The following is a 19,997-nucleotide window of genomic DNA, read 5'->3' as shown; positions in this document are numbered from 1 at the left end:
ATTAAGGGGGGGAGGAAATATAAAAAGCAATGTGGCATTGGTCCCTATTTGTTTCAACAAACCAAACCAAATCAAAACAAAAAAACCCCAGGACTTGGGCATGACACTGAATCAGAATTTGTTGGGTTTTCTCAAATTGAAATAGATAGAATTTTTAAAAGCATGTTTGTCTTTTAAAAGTTTCAGCAAGTCACATTAACACTTAAAACATTCCCCCTACCCCACCCCACCCCCAAAAGAATAAAGCTTCCGGATTAAAAAAGCTGACTTTGAAATCACATTTTGTTTCTGCAAATTTGAGGGGTGGACAGAGTTGGGTCTGGAAGGCGGCCTGTGTTTGGTAATGGACGTGCCCTTAACGGCAGGTGGCAGGGCCCCCCTTGCACCCTTCCCGGGACCACACCCATCCCAGCTACCAGGCAGCAGTTCTTGCTCCCATTTGGGGGGTGGATGGCGAGCCTTCAGGCCGCTATCTTGGCCATCTGTTGCTCTAACTTGGAGATTCGCTCGTCTTGATTGCAGATTGTGTCTTTTATTGATTTGATCTCTTTTAAAATCTCATCCAACTTGGCTTCATTTTGCTAAGGGGACAAACCAAAAACAAAGTGGGGAGGTGGATGGTTAATGAGGTTAATTAAAAAGCAGTCAACATGCTGGAGCAATAGCACAGCAGTAGGACGTTTGCCTTGGGATTTGGGACGGAACCAGGTTCAATTCCCAGCATCCCATTTGGTCCCCCGAGCCAGCCAGGAGTGATTTCTGAGTGCAGAGCCAGGAGGAATGACTAATCTCCACTGGGTATGGCCCCAAAAAACCCAAAAGAAACCAACAAAAAAAGCAGTCAACAGGGGCCAGTTGGACAGCACAGCAGGGAGGGCATTTGCCTTAAATGAGGATGACCATGGCTCAATTCCTGGCATCCCTGCAAGGAGTCATTTTTGAGCAGAGCCAGGAGTAACCCAAGCACCTTTGGGTGTGGCCCCAAAACCAAAACCAAAACCCCACCACACAGCGCATCTCTCTCCCGGGTCTGGTCTCCCTGGCCCCAGTATGCTGCCCAACAGTATGTCCCCAGAATAAAGCCGTGTATATCCTCCACAGGGAAGGGACAGGGATAGGAGCTGGTGGGGAACTAATTGCCGAGACCCAGCACCTCATTTGGCTGCCACCCCTGGAACTCACCACGCTGCTTGTGTCTGCAGTTTTCTTGGGGACGCTGACCAGGTCACACTTCCGGTTTGCAGAGGGCTTGCTGTCCAGAATGTTCTTCTTCACCACCTTGAGGTCCCTGTTCTTGCCCGGAATGTAGCCATGCTTGAGGGAGATGAGGATGGGGTCGGCGTTCTTGCCCTCGAACCACTCCTCTGCCTCCAGAGCTGCTTCTGGCCCAGCGGTGTCAGGGTACAGATCATCTTGGAAAAGGTCAGACTGCGAGAAACATTTTCGGGGGAGGCCCCTTAAGTAAGAGAAGGCAGCCAGGCCCAGGGTCTTGGATGCCAGGGAAGCCAACACTCACCTTCCTGGGGACGGTCATGATGATGGGCTCGCACTTTCGCTCGTGGAGTTTGAAGAACCTTGGAGGGTAAACAGAGACATTTGAGACAGAGGTCAAGTGAACTGTAAGATTTCGACTATGCACAGTGAGGATGGAAAATGCTCAACCCTGCCCCTCACAGGCTCAGCCCTGTGTCTCCACTGTAGGTGAAAATGGAGATTAGACGGGAACTGGAGACAAAGGTCAGGGGTAGGGAGAGGAGCAAACTTTCTGGCAGTGGCCCAATTCCAATGATTGGGGGGAGGAGGGCAGATTAATGCTGGTGTACATGCCCCATGACAATGAGCCAAGGATAGGAGTGATAGCACAGAGGAAAGGACATTTGCCTTCCGTGTGGCCAAACCAGGTTTGATTCCATATGGTCCCTTGACCCTGCCAGGAGTAATTCCTAAGTGCAGAGCCAGGAGTAAGTCCTGAGCACAGCTGGGTGTGGCACAACAATAGAAGCAAAATAACAAATAAAAAATTCCCTGCATGTAACAGGTCTTTGGGGACCTGACCCCCAAGGACCAGAGATCTGGCTCAGCATGCCGGAGGCCCAGCTCATCTCTTACACCAGCAGAGTGGCTGCCAAGTACTGAGCCAGGGCAGCCCCCTGGCACCACCAAATGTGGGCCAAATTAAAAATTTAAAACTTAATTTTTTTTTTTTTTGGTTTTTGGGCCACACCCAGCGTTGCTCAGGGGTTACTCCTGGCTGTCTGCTCAGAAATAGCTCCTGGCAGGCACGAGGGACCATATGGGACACCAGGATTCGAACCAACCACCTTTGGTCCTGAATCGGCAACTTGCAAGGCAAACCCCGTTGTACTATCTCTCCGGGCCCTAAAACTTAAATTTAAAACAAATTAAAAATTAAAAACCCGGGGGCCGGGCAGTGGCGCAAGAGGTAAGGTGCCTGCCTTGCCTGCGCTAGCCTTGGACGGACCGCGGTTCGATCCCCCGGCGTCCCATATGGTCCCCCAAGCCAGGAGCAACTTCTGAGCGCATAGCCAGGAGTAACCCCTGAGCGTTACCAGGTGTGGTCCAAAAACAACAACAACAACAAAAAAAAAAACAAAAAAAAAAATTAAAAACCCGGCAACAAAGTAGCATCCAGACAGTTGATATGTTTAGCAGTATCCAACTCTTTAGCCAGAAAACGAAGAAAACAGAAGGGCTCAGAGCCACAGCACAGCGGGGAGGGCATTTGCCATGGGTGCAGTCCATCTAGATTCCACCCCAGCATCCCATATGGCCCCCTAGGCCCTGTCAGAACTGGATGTTCTGAAAATGAGCAGCACAAAGGGGAAGAAATGATATATATGATGTTGAAATGCCCAAAGCCAAGCTAATTTAACACATTGGGTTTGTCTAATTTAAGATCCAGAGCCAGGGGCTAGCAAGATGGCCCAGTGGGGAGGCAGTTTGCCTTTGCAGACTGTCAACATAAATTCAATCCTTGGCATCCCGAACGCCTGTTACACAAACAACCACCAACAAAGATCCAGAGCATCCAAAAGGGAGCCAGGCCATGACTCATCCCTCTGCAGGGTAGGCCAGGGTATTTGGTCCTGAGAGGACAGGCTCTTGCCCATGTGCTTTCCCAGGGATATGGCCAGACCCTTCCTCTGAAGCTGAGAGGTGAGGCTCCCTAGTAAGAGGGCACGGGGGTGGGGTGGGGTGAGGGGAGGTGGAGAGTCAGTGCAAGGGGAAGGTGCTTGCCTTGATGCAGCTAACCCTCTGTACCTCATCTGGCAGGTGAAAGGCATGTAGGCGGCTCACCAGGGCCCACTGTGACCCAGGGGGACACAGACATCAGCCCCGCTCACTCCTCACCTGGCGATCTCGCATTTGTTCACATCCAGTCCTCGCTTAGCCATGTAGCCCATCCCTCGCTGAGGCTCCTTGCTGCTGAATGTGTTGAGATAATGCACGTAGGGGGGCTCATCCGTGATCTCAAAATAGCGGATGCTGCTGTCGCCCTACAAGAAAGCAGGCAACTCTGGGGTGGGGGGGCTCCAGAGGCCACCAGCCCCCCTTCTCTCTGGCCGGCAGCAGGAAGTGGGCCTCTCCCGTGCCACACCTCTCCTTCAAGCACCGCTGTTGTTCACCACAGTTCCCTCCTTTTTAATTTTGTTTTGGGGGCCACACCTGGTAGTGCTCAGGTGTTAATCCTGCTCTGCGCTTAGGAATCACTCCTGGCAGACTCAGGGGACCATATGGGATGCTGCAATAGCCCCAAACGCCATATTTTCACCCAGAGAAAGTGGTCTGGAGCAAGGACCAGCACAGGACATAATCGAAACAAAGCTGAGAGTAATTATGTGTGGATGAGTAGCAATCTGTCTTGTCAAATCAGCTGCCTGCCAGAACTGTAGGTTTGATTGAGTCAAGAGACCAACCCTGGGCAGAAGAGTAAAGGACAGAAGGCCTATCCTGAGCTAGTCTCTGTTTGCCAATCTGTTTTGGGTTAAATCAAGTTGTAAGAATACAGAAACAAAGAAACCAGGGATGGTCTTGGTTTTGGGTGGAATCAAGTTAAAAGCTGTAAGCGAATTGGGTGAAAGAAACTGGACCCGGTTCTGCCGCATGCAAGGCAACCAATAACCATCCTCCCTGCTATTCTATGGCTCCAGCCCCCTGAAGGCTAAAGGTGACATCATCAGCCAAGGCCCAAGTCAGAGTGGAGGAAAAAAGGAACACGTCGTTCCTCTCTGATGTCAACACTCCAAGAGCATGCCCACAGAACACGAAACAGAACAAAAGCCTCATCTAGAGGGCAGCTGACTACAGGACACTATTCACTGGTACCGAGTGGTGCCACTGCGGGGGCCCGGGGCACGAACAGAAACAAGCAGGAGCTGGTAACAAGGGAAAGGCTTTGGTTATGGGAAATGTGCTTTCGTAGTCCGCCTTTCCCTTCAGAAGACCGTTTAGCTCTTTATCTTGTGTACGCTGATTCCAGGCTCTGCTCACTTAGAACAGTCTCTGAGCTACCACCAGGTGCTGTCAGCCTGAATGGGAAAGGCAATGCCTCTTGGCAGAGAGATGAGGTAAGAGCATCGCTTGTAGAGGAGTGACAGAAGAAGACACACATGTGGACAGGTCTTATCACACTCAAGCTACACACCCCACACTCAGGGCTCCTGTTGGTTTCCCTGTTTGAAATCCCTATGACAATGGGCAAGAAACTCCATGTGCCATCTGTGTTCTGCATATTCAGGATAATTTTCTACCTAGTGCTCAGAGCGTCTAGGCAATCACTTATTTTTTGCTTGTTTTGACACAGTGGGCAAGGTTAAGGTATGTGTACAAAACAGCTGTTAATACAGGCTGACTTAAGAAAAACAGACACCAGGGCTGGAGCAACAGCACAACGGAAGGGTGTGTCTGCTTTGTACGTGGCTGACCCAGGCTCAAACCCTAGCATACCATATGGTCCCCCAGACATGTAGGAGTAATTTCTGAGGGCAGAGCCAGGAGTAACTCCTGAGTGTCACTGGGTGTCGTCCTCTCCAGAAAAAAAACAAAAAACAAAAACAAAAACAATAAAAGGGGGGCAGGGAAGGCAGTCAGACAAGATCTCATTTTTTTTTTTTGGTTTTTGGGCCACACCCACTGACGCTCCTGGCAGTCCGTCAGGCAAGGCAGACACCTTACCTCTAGTGCCACCACCCGGCCCCAAGATCTCATTTTCTAAGGGAACTGACCTACAAACATACACACACACACACGCACGCACGCACGCGCGCGCGTCTGTGGTGTGGGCTCAAGAAGCTCGGGCAGATTCCAGCTTTACCGAGCAGGGGGCGGCAGTGCTGTTCAGAAACTCATTTCCAGGACACAATTCGAAGGCAGGGCTGGAGTCACACACAGTCCAGTGGGGAGGATGTCTGCCTTGCACGAGGCTGACCAGGGTTCAATCCCAGAGGTGCCCTACCACAGAAGTGATTCCTGAGTGCAGAGCCGGGAATCAGGTCTGGGTACTGCCAGGTATGGCTCCAAACTCAAAAAGAATGTCTAAGGAAGCATTGTGTAAGAGACTAAGGGTGTTGGAGTCACTGAAGTAGAGAGCTACCACAGGCTGATCAGTGGAAAGGAAGCGTTTTCCAGCTCAGCATAGGGCCAAAACCATGACAGGCAGACAGACAGTCTCTCGTCTCATATATATATATAATATATATATCTATCCCCCTCTCCCCCCACCCTCTCTCCCTCCCCCTCTTCTTCTCTCTCTCTCTCCCCCTCTCCCTCCCTCCCTCCTTCCCTCTCTCTCTCCTTCCCTCTCTCTCTCCTTCCCTCATTCTCTCCCTCCTCCCATGCCTGGTGTTCTCACCTTTCTCTGCAATGCCCACCTACCCTTGGGCTGCACATCTTTGTGCTCTAAGGGAAACTGCAGTGCTGCTGGGGGTGGGGCCAGCCAGGGTGGCAGCCTGGAGCTGGCAAAGGCAGGCATTTCACCACTGTGCCATGCCAAGACCCACACCACAGAATCTGAAGTCCCAAACTTCAGGAAGAACAACCCTCTGGAGCAGGGGTCTCAAACTCACGGCCCGCAGGCCAGTTGCGGTTTGCGGACCTCCGTACAACATTTTGTGGCCCTGCCCTAGAGGAATCTTTTAGTTTAGTTTTGTTTTAGTTGTTTGGGTCACACCCCCTAATGTTCAAGGCTTACTACTGACTTTGCACTCAAGGATCACCTCGACTTTGCCTCCTGCGTTCCCCAGGTAAATTGAGTTTGAGACCCCTGCTCTGGAGGGACCTGGAGGCTTCAGCAGCTCAGCAAACTCAGTTCTGCCAAGTGGTGCATGCAGTAACCATCTAACTGACCAGTTAAGCTCTGCCAGATTTCAGCCATCAGTCTGGGAAACAGGCGAATTCATCTCCCATACTACAAAGAATTCTTGTTTCTCTGTATGTGTTTGTGATGGGGGATCAGGGGACCAAACTCAAGGCCTTACACGCCTGCATGGCCTGTCCTTTGAGCCTCCATTCCTGATCCAACAGAGAAACCTCAGGACTCACCTACCACAGTGTCACCACCGGCAGGCCTGCCTCTCAAGTGCCCAGCCCAAGATTTCGCGATTTCGCTCCCACACATCCCCCAGTGCCCAGTCCCTGCTCAGTCTCTTAAGTCTGCATCCAATCCCGACACTAACCCAGCACAATGTCCTGACTTCCTATCGGTTTTGGATTCCTGCAAACAAATGAAAACGTCATCATGCTATCCTGCTCATCTCTGCAAAACAGGACCTTTTACGGGACTCAAGTCCTAGAAAACCTTAAACTCGCGTTACCTTCCCACACAGGTAGATGATGCTGGTGTCGGGGTCATAGAAAGGCAGCAACACCCCATTGCTTGTGTCCATTTCGTGAAGGGCAATTGGTTCCTGCATGTTTTTCTGGGGAGTAAAAAAGAAGTGAGTTAGTTTCCTTCCTTCCTTCCTTCCTTCCTTCCTTCCTTCCTTCCTTCCTTCCTTCCTTCCTTCCTTCCTTCCTTCCTTCCTTCCTTCCTTCCTTCCCCCCTCCCTCTCCCCCTCCCTCCCTCCCTCTCCACCTTAGGATACATCCTTTACCCTTGCTAACTTAGCCTTTTCTCTCAAGTGCGAACATGCCTAGGTATGGCTCATACGGAGAAACTAAAAAGGAGTCCCCACCCACTGAAGACTGTGCTGAGCAGGGCCCAAGAGGCTGCTTGTCTTGCTTACAATGGACCTGGGTTCGATCCCTGACATACCAGACAGTCCCTACGTCCTGTCAGGAATGAACCTTGAGCACAGAAGTGGGAATAAGTTCTGTGCACAGTTGAATATAGTCCCAAAACCAAAAATTAAAAAAAGAGGGGTGTATAACTATGCTGATTCAATATCAGAAATGCATGTAGTGGTGTGGTTGCAGGCCAGAGATAAAAGAGTCTTTCTCTTTGTGAATTTTTTTTTGGTTAAGGGTCACACCCAGCAGTGTTCAGTGGCTACACCTGGCAGGCTTGGGGGACCATCTGGGATGCCAGAGATTGAATCCAGGTCAGCTGCACACAAGGCAAATGTTCCACCACTGTGCTATCACTCTGGTCCCAGTGAATAATTTTTTTAAATACTCTTTTTCAGGCCCGAGCAATAGTACAGTAGGTAGTGCTTGCAAGGCAAGCTGCATGTACCCAGTCCAGGTTCAATCCACAGCATCATATAACCCCACTAGGAAGTATCCCTGAATGCAGAGCCAGGAGTAAGCCCTGAGCACCTCTGGGTTTGGCCCTTTCCCCAAACCCCACCTTTTTCTTTAAATGCATTATTTTATTTTGTTTTTGTTTTTTGGGGCCACACCCGTTTGATGCTCAGGGATTACTCCTGGCTAAGCGCTCAGAAATCGCCCCTGGCTTGGGGGGACCATATGGGACTTGGGGGATTGAACCACTGTCCTTCCTTGGCTAGCACTTGCAAGGCAGACAACTTACCTCTAGCGCCACCTCACCGTCCCCTAAATGCATTATTTTAGAAGCTAAAAGATACAGGGAAAAGAGTAAAATCACCCAAATCCTGCAATACAAACTACACACACACACACACACACACACACACACACACACACACACACACACACACACACACACACACACGAGTTTGCTACTGTTTACCACCCACCATGTAATTACAAGTAAAATAACTAGCCTGACTACTTTTTCTCAAGCAAAACTACTGTGATTTTGACAATACGATCGTTAAAAATGACAGGAACATGGCTGGAGAGATAGCACAGCGGTAGGGCATTTGCCTTGCATGCATCCAACCAGAGATGGACCTGGGTTCGATCTTTGGTATCTCATCTGGTCCCCTGAGCATGCCAGGAGTGATTTCTGAGCACAGAACCAGGAGGAATAACCCTTGAGCGTTGCTGGGTGTGACCCCAAAACCAAAAACAAACAAACAAAAAAAGAACAGGACCAGGTTTATGACTTATTTATAAAACAATGGACTCTCCCAGAGAGCTCCTTGGGGAGTATCAAGAATCATTTTAGGGCCCAGAGAGATAGCACAGCGGTGTTTGCCTTGCAAGCAGCCGATCCAGAACCAAAGGTGGTTGGTTCGAATCCTGGTGTCCCATATGGTCCCCCGTGCCTGCCAGGAGCTATTTCTGAGCAAACAGCCAGGAGTAACCCCTGAGCACTGCCGGGTGTGACCCAAAAAAAAAAAAAAAAAAAGAATCATTTTAAACTTGATTTGATTATGGAGAGAGAAGGGGATACCCCAAATAATACTCAGCGAGGGCCCCAGATCTGTGCCTGCAATGCCTGGATCAATCTAGGGCTGGCAGCCTGCAAGGTACAGCTAAACCCCTGTATTATCGCTCTCTTCCCCTCCCCTCCTCCTCTTTCTCCCTCCTTCCCTTCCTCCCTCTCCTACCTCTCTCTCTCTCTCTCTCTCTCTCTCTCTCTCTCTCTCTCTCTCTCTCTCTCACACACACACACACACACACACACACACACACACACACACACACACACACCAGGCGACACACAGCATAGGGGTTGAAAGCACTTTTCTGCATGTAGGAAACCCCAGTTCCATCATCATGGCATCCCATATGGTCCCTAAGAGGGCTTCCTGAACACAGAATCAGAAGTAAGCCCTGAAAACTGTTGGGATGACCCCAAATCCAAAGATAGACACAAGTCCAGTGAAATATGAATTGCACACCCAAGTTTTGTACCCATGTCCAGGAACCTACATTGAGGACCCTGGTCTTGGTTCCGACCCCAAAGATCCCCAGGAGGGAGCGTGATACGTACCGGGCTCCAGAGTGCCAGCTGCCTCTCGCTCATGCGGCTGAAGCCGGTGGTGAAGACATTGCCATCAGCAAGGAAGATGGCCCGCATGGGCCTGGCCCCCTCGTGCGCTTTCTCCTTCTCCTGGGAGACACACAAGGAGGCAAGTCACGAGCACTGCAGCTGCTCTGGTAGAGGGTGCTGAGCCACACATCCCTGAGTCACCCACAGGCTTCTCCCTCCCCTCGAGGCCTAGGCAAGGAAACAAAAGGGACACCGAGGGATAGGCCAGGAGCAAGAACAAGTGGAACAAGGCACCATCTCTAAGCGAGAGCCTGGGTTCAACATGGACTCAAGCCTGATTAAAAGTCCAATAAAAGTCCAAACGGGCTAGTGCAATAGCACAGCAGGGAGGGTGTTTGTTTTACCTGTGGCCATCTCAGATTAGCTCCCCCAGCATCCCAAGGGTCCCCCAAGCCCATCAGGAGCAATTTCTGAGCATAGTCAGGAATAGCCCCTGAGTACCACCAGGTATGACTCAAAGAAAAATAATAATGAAAAGGACTTGGGATTTCTTCTGAATTAATGACTAGACTTGTGGAAAACGGGAATAACACTACATGGGAATAATGCTAAGAGAATGGTGATGGGGTGTGTGCAGCAGAGAGATGGCTCAGAGGGCTGAGTATGGGCTGCAGGCACAAGAGCTCCCATATGGTCTCTCCCCATCATGCTGGGGCAACCTCCAAGAAGGAGTCACCCCAAAGCACCACTGGGCATGGACACCCCACCCCAAAAGCAGCGGGGTGAGTGGGAGACACACAGCCCCTATCCACTGCTGAAAATGGACTGTGCAGAGCTATGAACATCGTGTGTGTGTGTGTGTGTGTGTGTGTGTGTGTGTGTGTGTGTGTGTGTGTGTGTGTGTGTGTGTACACGTACGTCCATGAAAACTTACAGCCACGATCTCCTGTTTCCTGGGGTCGATGACCCTCACTTTCTTGTCCTTGGACGCTGTACAAATGAGGCTGCCGTTTCTGTTCCAGCTGACGTTATAGATCATGTCTGAGTGCATGTCGTCCAGGTGGATTAGGGCTTCCCCTGTCCCCACGTTCCAGATGATGATGGCATTGTCACAGCCTAAAATCGAGCAAAGCTGCCCCAGTCAGAGACTAGCGAGCCCTGCATACACAGACAGACCAGGGAACCACCAAGGAGGTGAGGGGGCTGGGCAGGAGCTGAAGGGGAAGTGACAGATTAAAGGGCCCGGAGAGATAGCACAGTGGCGTTTGCCTTGCAAGCAGCCGATCCAGGACCAAAGGTGGTTGGTTCGATTCCTGGTGTCCCATATGGTCCCCCGTGCCTGCCAGGAGCTATTTCTGAGCAGACAGCCAGGAGTAACCCCTGAGCACCGCTGGGTGTGGCTCAACCCTCCCCCCCCCCCCCAAAAAAAAAACCGTCTCCGTTCAGCACAGTGGGAAGGGCGTTTGCCTTGCACACGGCTGACCTGGGTTTGATTCTTGGTATCCCATATGTTTCTGAGTCTACCAGGAGTAATCCCTGAGTGCTGCCAGGTGTGGCCCCAAAACCAAAACGAACAAAAAAGAAACAAAGCTCATTGCTTTCCAGAGAGGCTTGAAACAAGAGGGTTCAATTAGTACTGAGGGTGCTCAATGCAACATCCGGGCAGAAGCATTGGGAGAGTGCTGTGGGCCGAGTCACCATTCGCGCAAACATCTTTGTGATGGAGGGAGAGAAATAGGCCGAGACTGACCTGATGGGATATGCTCACACGGGCATCATGGTGGCACCAATGTCCGAAACTGAGCCCAAAAGAGGCTGCACTGGTGACCAAGCCACAGGACCACCCTCATTAATGCCACCTTGACTGCTTGCCTACCAGCCTGCCTCGGCCCCAGCTCCTAGGGGCACTGTTACAGCACTGCTTACAGTTTACAGGATCAACAACTGAAGCAAAATCAAGGATGGGGAGACTAAAGTCCACATCTTACCTCATAAGCCAATCTTTGCAAACACTTTCCCCAAACTAACCACCAATAATACGTCTTACTGATAGACTGGCCACCTAAATTACCTACAGGCTAAACAATGGAATATGGGAGGAAAAGCTGATCAAGAAAGAGGCTAGGGCCCGGAGAGATAGCACAGCAGAGATAGCACAGCGGCGTTTGCCTTGCAAGCAGCCGATCCAGGACCAAAGGTGGTTGGTTCGAATCCCGGTGTCCCATAGGGTCCCCCGTGCCTGCCAGGAGCTATTTCTGAGCAGACAGCCAGGAGTAACCCCTGAGCACTGCCGGGTGTGACCCAAAAAACCAAAACCAAAACAACAACAACAACAAAAAAAAAAAAACAAAAAAAAAGAAAGAGGCTAAAGAGCTGGAGCTGATTTCCAGGATAGAGACTTGGCCTTTCCTCCACCTTGTTCACCTCAGGTAACTTCACCCCATGACTGGATCACATATTAAAATATGCAGAGCTTCACAAGCCGGCAGGTGCTTCCGCGGGTTGCGGCCAGGCTGGGCCTGACCTATATGAGAACGGGACCAGGAAAGTTCTGCAATGAAACCCCCCATCTGAAATTTCTTTTCTCCCCTTGTCAATCTGGGGGCGCTGAGAACATCCAGAAGTCCCAGACACACGTCCCTGATAATTTTCCATCCAAAGCAACCCTATGTCTTCTGAAATTTGTCAGTGGTTTTAGGAGGCTCCCTGGCATGAAGTTTTCGAACTGCCATCTTATGCACCCTGATACAGGATGGGACTGTGTCCCCTCTCACTTTCTTATGGTATCAGTTACTTACAATGCACCTGGTTTAAAATGCGCTCTCTCTCTCTCTCTCTCTCTCTCTCTCTCTCTCTCTCTCTCTCTCTCTCTCTCTCTCTCTCTCTCTCTCTCTCTCTCTCTCTCTCTCTCTCTCTCTCTCTCTCTCTCTCTCTCTCTCTCTCTCTCTCTCCCTCTCCCTCTCCCTCTCCCTCTTTGGTTTTTCGGGCCACACCCATTTGATGCTCAGGGGTTACTTCTGGCTAAGCGTTCAGAAATTGCCCCTGGCTTGGAGGGATCGAACCTCAGTCCTTCCTTGGCTAGTGCTTGCAAGGCAAACACCTTACCTCTAGCGCCACCTCGCTGGCCCCTTAAAATGCTTTCACAGGGGCCAGAGAGAAAGCACAGCAGAAAGGGTGTTTGCCTTGCATGCGGGCAACCAGGTTCAATCCCTGGCATCCCCTTATGGTTCCCCCAAGCCTATCAGGAGTAATTCCAGTTTTTTTGTTTGTTTGTCTTTGGCCAGATTCAGCAGTGCTCAGGTTACTTACTCTTGCTCTGCACTCAGGAATCACTCCAAAAAATCAAAACCAAAACAAAGAAATGGAAATAATGACGCTCCCTCTGTGAGGAGATGTTGCAAGTCAGCCCTCCATCCCTCCATCAGTCAACCTCATCAGGAGCTGACTTGCAACAAGGAGAGATTATGGTTTTTATTTAGTCCCTTTTCTCTATATATCTCTGCGATAAACACACACTCCTTGTTTCAGGAGAAACATTAAAAGTGGTTTTGGGGGACCAGAGAGATAGCATGGAGGTAAGGCGTTTGCCTTGCATAAGGAAGGATGGTGGTTCAACTCCTGGCATCCCATATGGTCCCCCGAGCCTGCCAGGAGCGATTTCTGAGTGTAGAGCCAGAAATAACCGCTGAGCGCTGCCAGGGATGACCCAAAAACCAAAAAAAAGTTTTGGGGGCCACACCCAGTGGTGCTCAGACTCCTAGTGCAATTTAGAGGTCCACATATGGTGCCAGGGATCACACTTAGTGAGCTGTGCAAGGCAAAAGCCCTACTACGATCACTCTCGCCCCAGCAAAAAGCAGGAGCCTCTGTGTATGTGCCCCTTGCTCCATGTTTGTGCGCACGACCCACTTCTGGTGGCACCCCAAGGCCTGCTCCAAATCTACACCACACACGCAAAATCTACGGCTCTCAATCCTGGGGCACTGCAGAGAAGAGAGAGGGTAGCGAGTTCTTACCTGCGCTGAGCAGTACGTTGCGGGCAGTCGGGTGCCAGGCCACAATGCCAACCCTCTTGGAGTGGCCTTCGAGAATCACTACTGGTTCTGTCAGGGACAGGGTGAGTCCATTCTCAGGGATCTGCCAAACCTGGCGGGAAGGAAGGAGAGATGAGTGCCTGAGGACTTCGGCCTTTTGGGATCATGCTGATCCCAGCCACCTTGCTAGTGAGACTAGGTAGCAGGGACGGAGCAAAGGCAGGGGCCTTGGGACCAGCAGAGAACCTCATCCAAGTGAACTGGAAATCCAAGCGCAGAGTCACCATAAGGCCTGCAGTGCCACCTCTCTGCTTTTACTTGCAATTGTTGTGGTTTTATTTTAAATTATCTGTTAAGTTTAAAACTATCCAGTTGGAAGCTACAAACATTAAAAATAAATTAGTAAAATAAATGTTTGTGTTTTTGTTTTTTGCTTGTTTTGTTTTTTGGGTCCAAAACAAAGAAGTAAGCCCTGAGCACTGTCAGGAGTGGCCCCAAAACAAAACAATTCTACAACGAAGAATTGGTGACTAAGTATCCGTATCTTATTGTGGATATATTAAAAGTTTCTCTTTCAGATGGTAAAATGCTCTAAGTTGTGTGGAATTGGTGGTTAAAATATAAACATGAATATATTAAAAAAAAAATAGCCTGCGGGGCCAGAGAGATAGCATGGAGTTAGGGCGTTTGCCTCGCATGCAGGAGGTTGGTGGTTTGAATCCCAGCATCCCATATGGTATCCCGAGCCTGTCAGGAGCGATTTCTGCGATGCCAGGTGTGACCCAAAAACAAACAAAAACAAAAACGAAACAAAAAATTGCTTGTCTGCACTGGGCTGGTAATAGTGCTTTAAATTCCTGGACAAATGGGGCCTCACAACAACACTGAATTTTTTAAAATACTGTCACCCTCAATTTATATAAATTGTATCTATACCAACTGTATTTATAAAAAACCAATTTATAGGAGTCAGAGGCTGCCTAACATTCAGAAAAAAAAGAAATAACAAAATGGTTAACTGGCCACAGGAGCCTACTTAACTTTCAGACAATGCTGTTATTACTTCATTGTTTTTTTGTTGCTGTACTTTTTCTCTTTTTTTCCTTTTCTTTAGTAATTTCACCCCCAATTACTTGGAAACACATGTATTATAAGCAACTATATTTAAATAATTTATACATAAAAGCAAACAAAACTTAAACTACCATGGAATTTTTATAGACATTTTGTTTCATTGTTTTGTTTTTGGGTTACATCCAGCAGCACTCAGGGGTCACTCCTGGCTCTACGCTCAGAAATCGCTCCTGGCAGGCTTGGGGGACCATATGGGATGTCGGGATTCGAACCACCATCCTTCTGCATGCAAGGCAAATACCCTACCTCCATGCTATCTCTCCAGCCCCTTTAAAAAGACATTTTATTTATTTATTTATTTATTTATTTATTTATTTATTTATTTTTTGGTTTTTGGGTCACACCCGGCAGAGCTCAGGGGTCACTCTGGCTCCACGCTCAGAAATCGCTCCTGGCAGGCTTGGGGGACCGTATGGGATGCCGGGATTCTAACCAATGACCTGCATGAAAGGCAAACACCTTACCTCCATGCTATCTCTCCGGCCCCTTAAAGACATTTTAAATGCCATGACCTATTTTATAATATGTGCATATGAGAACATTAGAGAAATACCCATTAAAAGAAAGCCATTCACAACCACAGAAAGTGCAGAAAAATGAAAAAAAAAATATTTTTTAGGGCCCGGAGAGATAGCACAGCTGCGTTTGCCTTGCAATCAGCCGATCCAGGACCAAAGGTGGTTGGTTCGAATCCCGGTGTCCCATATGGTCCCCCGTGCCTGCCAGGAGCTATTTCTGAGCAGACAGCCAGTAGTAACCCCTGAGCAATGCCGGGTGTGGCCCAAAAACCAAAAAAAAAAAAAAAAAAAAAAAAAAAAATATATATATATATATATATATATATATTAATGTACAATAAGGGAATAGGCACAGAGTGATAGCACAGCGGTAGGGTATTTGCCTTGCACGTGGCCAACCCTGGATGGACCCAGGTTGTATCCCCGGTATCCCATATGGTTCCCTGAGCCTGCCAGGAGCAATTTCTGAGCGCAGAGCCAGGAGGAACCCCTGAGACCCACCAGATGTGCCCCTCCCCCAAGAAATATACAAAGGGGAAAACATACTTGTAAGACAATACCCAGCTATTAACCCAAAACAAAGAGATACCCCCAATTTCCTCTTTCCTTTTCACCTAGCCCTCTGATATGTAAAGGTCCACCTGGGTCTTACTCTACCACCCCCCTCAGATGAATTTTGGCTTGATGGGCAAAGACAGAGACCAGGACACAAAAAGCCACTAATTCCATAACTCACACCTGACTGATCTGAGGAGTTATCAGACACAGAATAGTATCTATTTCACTAAAACAGTTGCTAAAATAGAGGATTTCTACTCTTTTAAGTAGTAGGTCTGTCTTGAATCCTTCTAGAAGACTCTGAGAAGAACTGTGGTCTCCCGTGGTCTCATTCATTACAGCAAGCAGCTAGAAGCAGAAGTAGTGAGGATGAAATAGAGAGCCCTTACTGGAGGCTCGCTGGAACCTTAAGGGGAGTCCTATTGGACGGCTCACTGGAGACTCAGTGGAAGGTGTGAGTTTAATGGAGAGGGGTCACATTCTGTGAGTCTCAGGGAAGCTAAGGGACAGCAGCAACACCACAATACGAATAGCAATATGATATGACAGCAGTACGAAAATGATGTCATGTCAAGTTTAAGAGGAGGCTGGCATTGAAAGTTACCTCTACCTGTTTACACACTGACATCAAATATCTAAGTTTACCATGAGAAAAGATTGTAAGCAATAAAAGTCATGGCTGAAAAAAAAAGTCATGGCTGTCAGTGAAAAATTCTATTCGACTGTGGAAGAAGATAAAGCAAGAAATCAAACTATCCTCTTTGGCTTAAAATTCTAAAGGAGACAAATTTATTTCTAAATAAAATGACTATGTTCAATTCTATTGTCATTCATATAATTAAAATATATTGTTATTCTGATAATGAGGAAAGCCAGTATGTAAGTATATATTACAGATATTTATATAATTATACAATAATATATAATATAAAATATATAAAGCATATAAAATATAAAATATAACCCCTTCTTGCAAATAATAGCAAAAACAGAGCAGCTTTCTCAGTACCCAGTTTAGGACCTCACTGAAGAATTTCTCTTGAGCAAGGCTGATGAGAACTACCGCAGGGAAAGGCACAAAGAAACCCTACTTTCCTCCTCTGTATTCCACGCAGAACCCACTCACTCACTCACTCTCCCCCGGGGTCGTGTGAATATCTCCTGCCACCATGTGCACTCTCCCTGCTAAGCAACATGTTTATTCTTGGGCTTGGGACAGTGAGGAGCTCCGCATGGAACAAGGCCCTCTGAACAAAGAGGAGGGCTGCTATTCTGGGCAGGAAGAGCAGAAAGCAACTGCTGACTGGGTCAAAGCAAGTCAGCAGAGAAATAATAATGAGCTGGAACTCGAGTGACTCAACAGGAAATGCATCTCGCAGGATTCATTATGGCCAGGCATAGAGCGGGCAATGCCACCTGCTACCACCAGGTGGCACCCTCCGCCGGGGCCACGGGCTTCTTGTGAGGACAGTGAGCCTTCAGAGGCCCCAGAAAAAACTGGGTTTCCTACTTCCCAGAGGAATTCTGGAGGGCAGGGAGGGAGGAACTTGTGACATCAGCGAAACTCAAGGGCTTAACCCCTTTCCCATTCACTCACTACTTATGATCCCACTTCTTCCTTGGATTATAAGGAAATCGTTATTATGAAGTAAAATCACCTGTTTGTTTTTTAGTTTCTTTGACCACACCCGATGGCCCTCAGGGGCTTACTTCTGGTTCTGTGCTCAGGAATCACTCCTGGGGGGCTCAGTGACCTTGTGAGAAGCAGGAGATTGAACCTGGCAAACACCCTCCCCACTGTATTATTGTTGGGACCCCTGAAAATACTAAAAAGTAAATGTGTGTTTGTGTGTGTGCAAGAGCATACCCAGTGATGCGTGTGTGTGTGTGTGTGTGTGTGTGTGTGTGTGTGTGTGTGTGTATGTGCAAGAGCATACACAGTGATGCCCAAAGCCGATTCCTGGGACTATGTGTATGTGTGTGTGTGGGGGGGGGGTTGCTGAGGATTGAACACAGACAAACTTTTAAAAAAAAATTCTTCATCTTATACATTTCCTCCACCCCAGGCCATGACTCCACCCTCCTCGGTTCACCTATTGACTGAATATAGGCATTGTGCCCTTTGATCACCCATTCATGGGCTCGTGTTACTTGAGCAGGCCCTAGAAGGCAGGCCCTCGGCCAGGCAGCAGGGCAGGGAGGGTGAGCAAGGAGCTGGCCCAGCGCCCGAGGAGGCCAAGGCAGCCAAGACCAGCCAGGACTCAGCACCACCGCCAGTGCCCACGTGGGTCAGAGGATTTGCTGGACCTGCTGGTGTGAGCTGGCAAAGTCTTTACAACAGTGGCAACAGTGGCCATGAAATACGGCTGGCACAGGGCTGGAGCTTGGGCTGAGAGTGCAACCTTGGAGCAAAGGCCGTTGAGCTGGGTGTATAGTACCTAGAACTGCTGCAAAAGCATCCCCTGCAGACCATTCACCAGACCTTTCTGGCCTTTAGAAAATATGACAACAGGGGCTAGAGAATAGATAGCACAGTGGAGAGAGTACTTGCCTTGCATGCAGCCGACCAGGGTTTGATTCTTGGCATCCCGTACTGTACCCAAGTCGGCCAGGAGTGGTTTCTGAGAACCAGCAGGTATGGCCCAAAAAGCAAACAACAAGAACAAAAATGTGATGCAACAAAATGGCCCTTGCTGGGGCCCAAAATGGTTTGTCAAGTGAAAATCTTCAACAAATGCTGCTCAGGGATAATGATGTGTCCTATGCTACCAGGAATCCAGGCAGGCTCTCTAAAGAGTGAGCACCCCAGAGGCTGGCTGCTGGGTGGGCGGTCAGGGGGGAAAGCTTCAGAGTGAAGGGACAGTGTCACGAACTAGAATGACCAAGCTGCTCAGCTCAAGGGCTCTGAACTGGCGGCGACGCTGTTGGTATCCAGGGCTGGATGACTCCACCTAGGAACAAGCCAGAGAAGCCGCACCTGGAAAGTGCTGAGAGTCTGTGGGCCTTCCTTAGGGTGGTGGAAAAGATACTGGCCCGATGTGTGGGGGCCCAGCAAAGATAGGGTTTCATGGAGCTGGGGAAATGGCTCTAAAGGGCACAGCCAAGCTGGTCTCCCAAATTGCACCCCTGCAATTTGATCTCCCACTTTAATAGTGGCACAATGCACACCAAGTAGCCCTAAACCAACTGCCAGGTTCCTTAACCCTCCCTCCCCACACCCCCAAATAAAATCAAGAGGGATTTCTACAGAGGCCTGGGATGTGGACCACATAACAGGGTTCTTGGATGATTTGGACTTCCCATGTCCATCCCTCACAGGCATTTCCAGCCTGCCCACTTGTAGGATCCTCTGTTTCCTGTGAGATCCTGAGGGCCAGTGCCCCAGTGACACTGATTCAGGAAGGACCGGATAGGTAAAACCTGTGGCATTCCTGAAGCCCTGGCCCACTTAGACTCTCTGCTCGTGGGAGAAGCAGCACAGACACGGAGTCCCCCCAGGCTCCTGCCCATCATCAGCTGTGACAGTGAAACACAGCCATAATTCAGCACTTGCCCCCTGCACACACCCCGAAAAGGAAAATACCTGGCTATTGTGTTTGCAGTGATCGTTCTTGCTCTTTTTTTTTTTTTTTTTTGGTTTTTGGGCCACACCCGGTAACGCTCAGGGGTTACTCCTGGCTATGCGCTCAGAAGTCGCTCCTGGCTTGGGGGACCATATGGGACGCCGGGGGATCGAACCGCGGTCCGTCTCCTTAGGCTAGCGCAGGTAAGGCAGGCACCTTACCTCCAGCGCCACCGCCCGGCCCCTCGTTCTTGCTCTTACCACTACCACTGCCCCCATGTTCTTCGCCTGAACAGCAGGACTGGGGTAAAACAAGTCTTGCCCTTTGCTGAACTCACTACCTGCCTTACACAGTGTTGAAAGTTCCAGGGTCATGTAGAACACATGAGCTCAGGCCTGTGATATTTCCAAAGTTCTGCAATAACAATTTGCCTTAGAAACAGAGGCAGGGAGACCGGGGGAGGGGGGGAGTCTGCTGGGCCCAGAGTGGGCATTTAAGCATGCCAGGGTCACAAAAGCCAATACCTCAACCAGATTTTTACAAACACAATGTTTGTTATTGAAATTATTTTTTCTTTGAATGGCTCACTATTACGGCAATGTTTCTATTTTGCTGTTTTTGCTTTTTTTTTTTTTCCCCCAAAAAGTTTCCTTATATCAAGTGTGGGGGGAGTGGTTTGGGGCCACACCTGGCAGTGCTCAGAGATTACTCCTGGCTCTCTTGGGACCAGATCAATAACACAGCGGGGAGGACATTTGCCTTGCCAGTGGTCTATCCAGCTTCAATCCCTGGCATTCAATCCTGGAGCCAGACAGGAGTGATTTCTGAGAACAAAGTGAGGAGCAATGCCTGAGAGATGCCAGGCCCC

At 49.2% G+C, this 19,997-nt stretch overlaps 1 protein-coding gene across 1 annotated transcript in view; it reads right to left on the bottom strand.

Moving 5' to 3' along the window:
* Window positions 1-264: 264 nt before the first annotated feature.
* The window catches only part of CORO1C (coronin 1C), a 54,807-nt gene continuing 35,074 nt past the window's right edge, over window positions 265-19,997 (bottom strand). Inside the window, exons 3-10 of the mRNA XM_049767815.1 lie at window positions 13,339-13,468; window positions 10,257-10,438; window positions 9,323-9,442; window positions 6,834-6,938; window positions 3,373-3,518; window positions 1,517-1,574; window positions 1,183-1,428; window positions 265-581 (exon numbers count right to left, since the gene is read on the bottom strand). Of these exons, the coding sequence (XP_049623772.1) occupies window positions 462-581; window positions 1,183-1,428; window positions 1,517-1,574; window positions 3,373-3,518; window positions 6,834-6,938; window positions 9,323-9,442; window positions 10,257-10,438; window positions 13,339-13,468 (1,107 nt within the window). The 3' untranslated portion in view covers window positions 265-461. The remainder of the gene's footprint in view (window positions 582-1,182; window positions 1,429-1,516; window positions 1,575-3,372; window positions 3,519-6,833; window positions 6,939-9,322; window positions 9,443-10,256; window positions 10,439-13,338; window positions 13,469-19,997) is intronic.

This window comes from Suncus etruscus, chromosome 2 (assembly GCF_024139225.1).
Source record: "Suncus etruscus isolate mSunEtr1 chromosome 2, mSunEtr1.pri.cur, whole genome shotgun sequence".
NCBI classification, from domain to species: domain Eukaryota; kingdom Metazoa; phylum Chordata; class Mammalia; order Eulipotyphla; family Soricidae; genus Suncus; species Suncus etruscus.
Note: the sequence above shows the minus strand (reverse complement) of the source record. Positions and strands in the feature narration are given on the sequence as shown.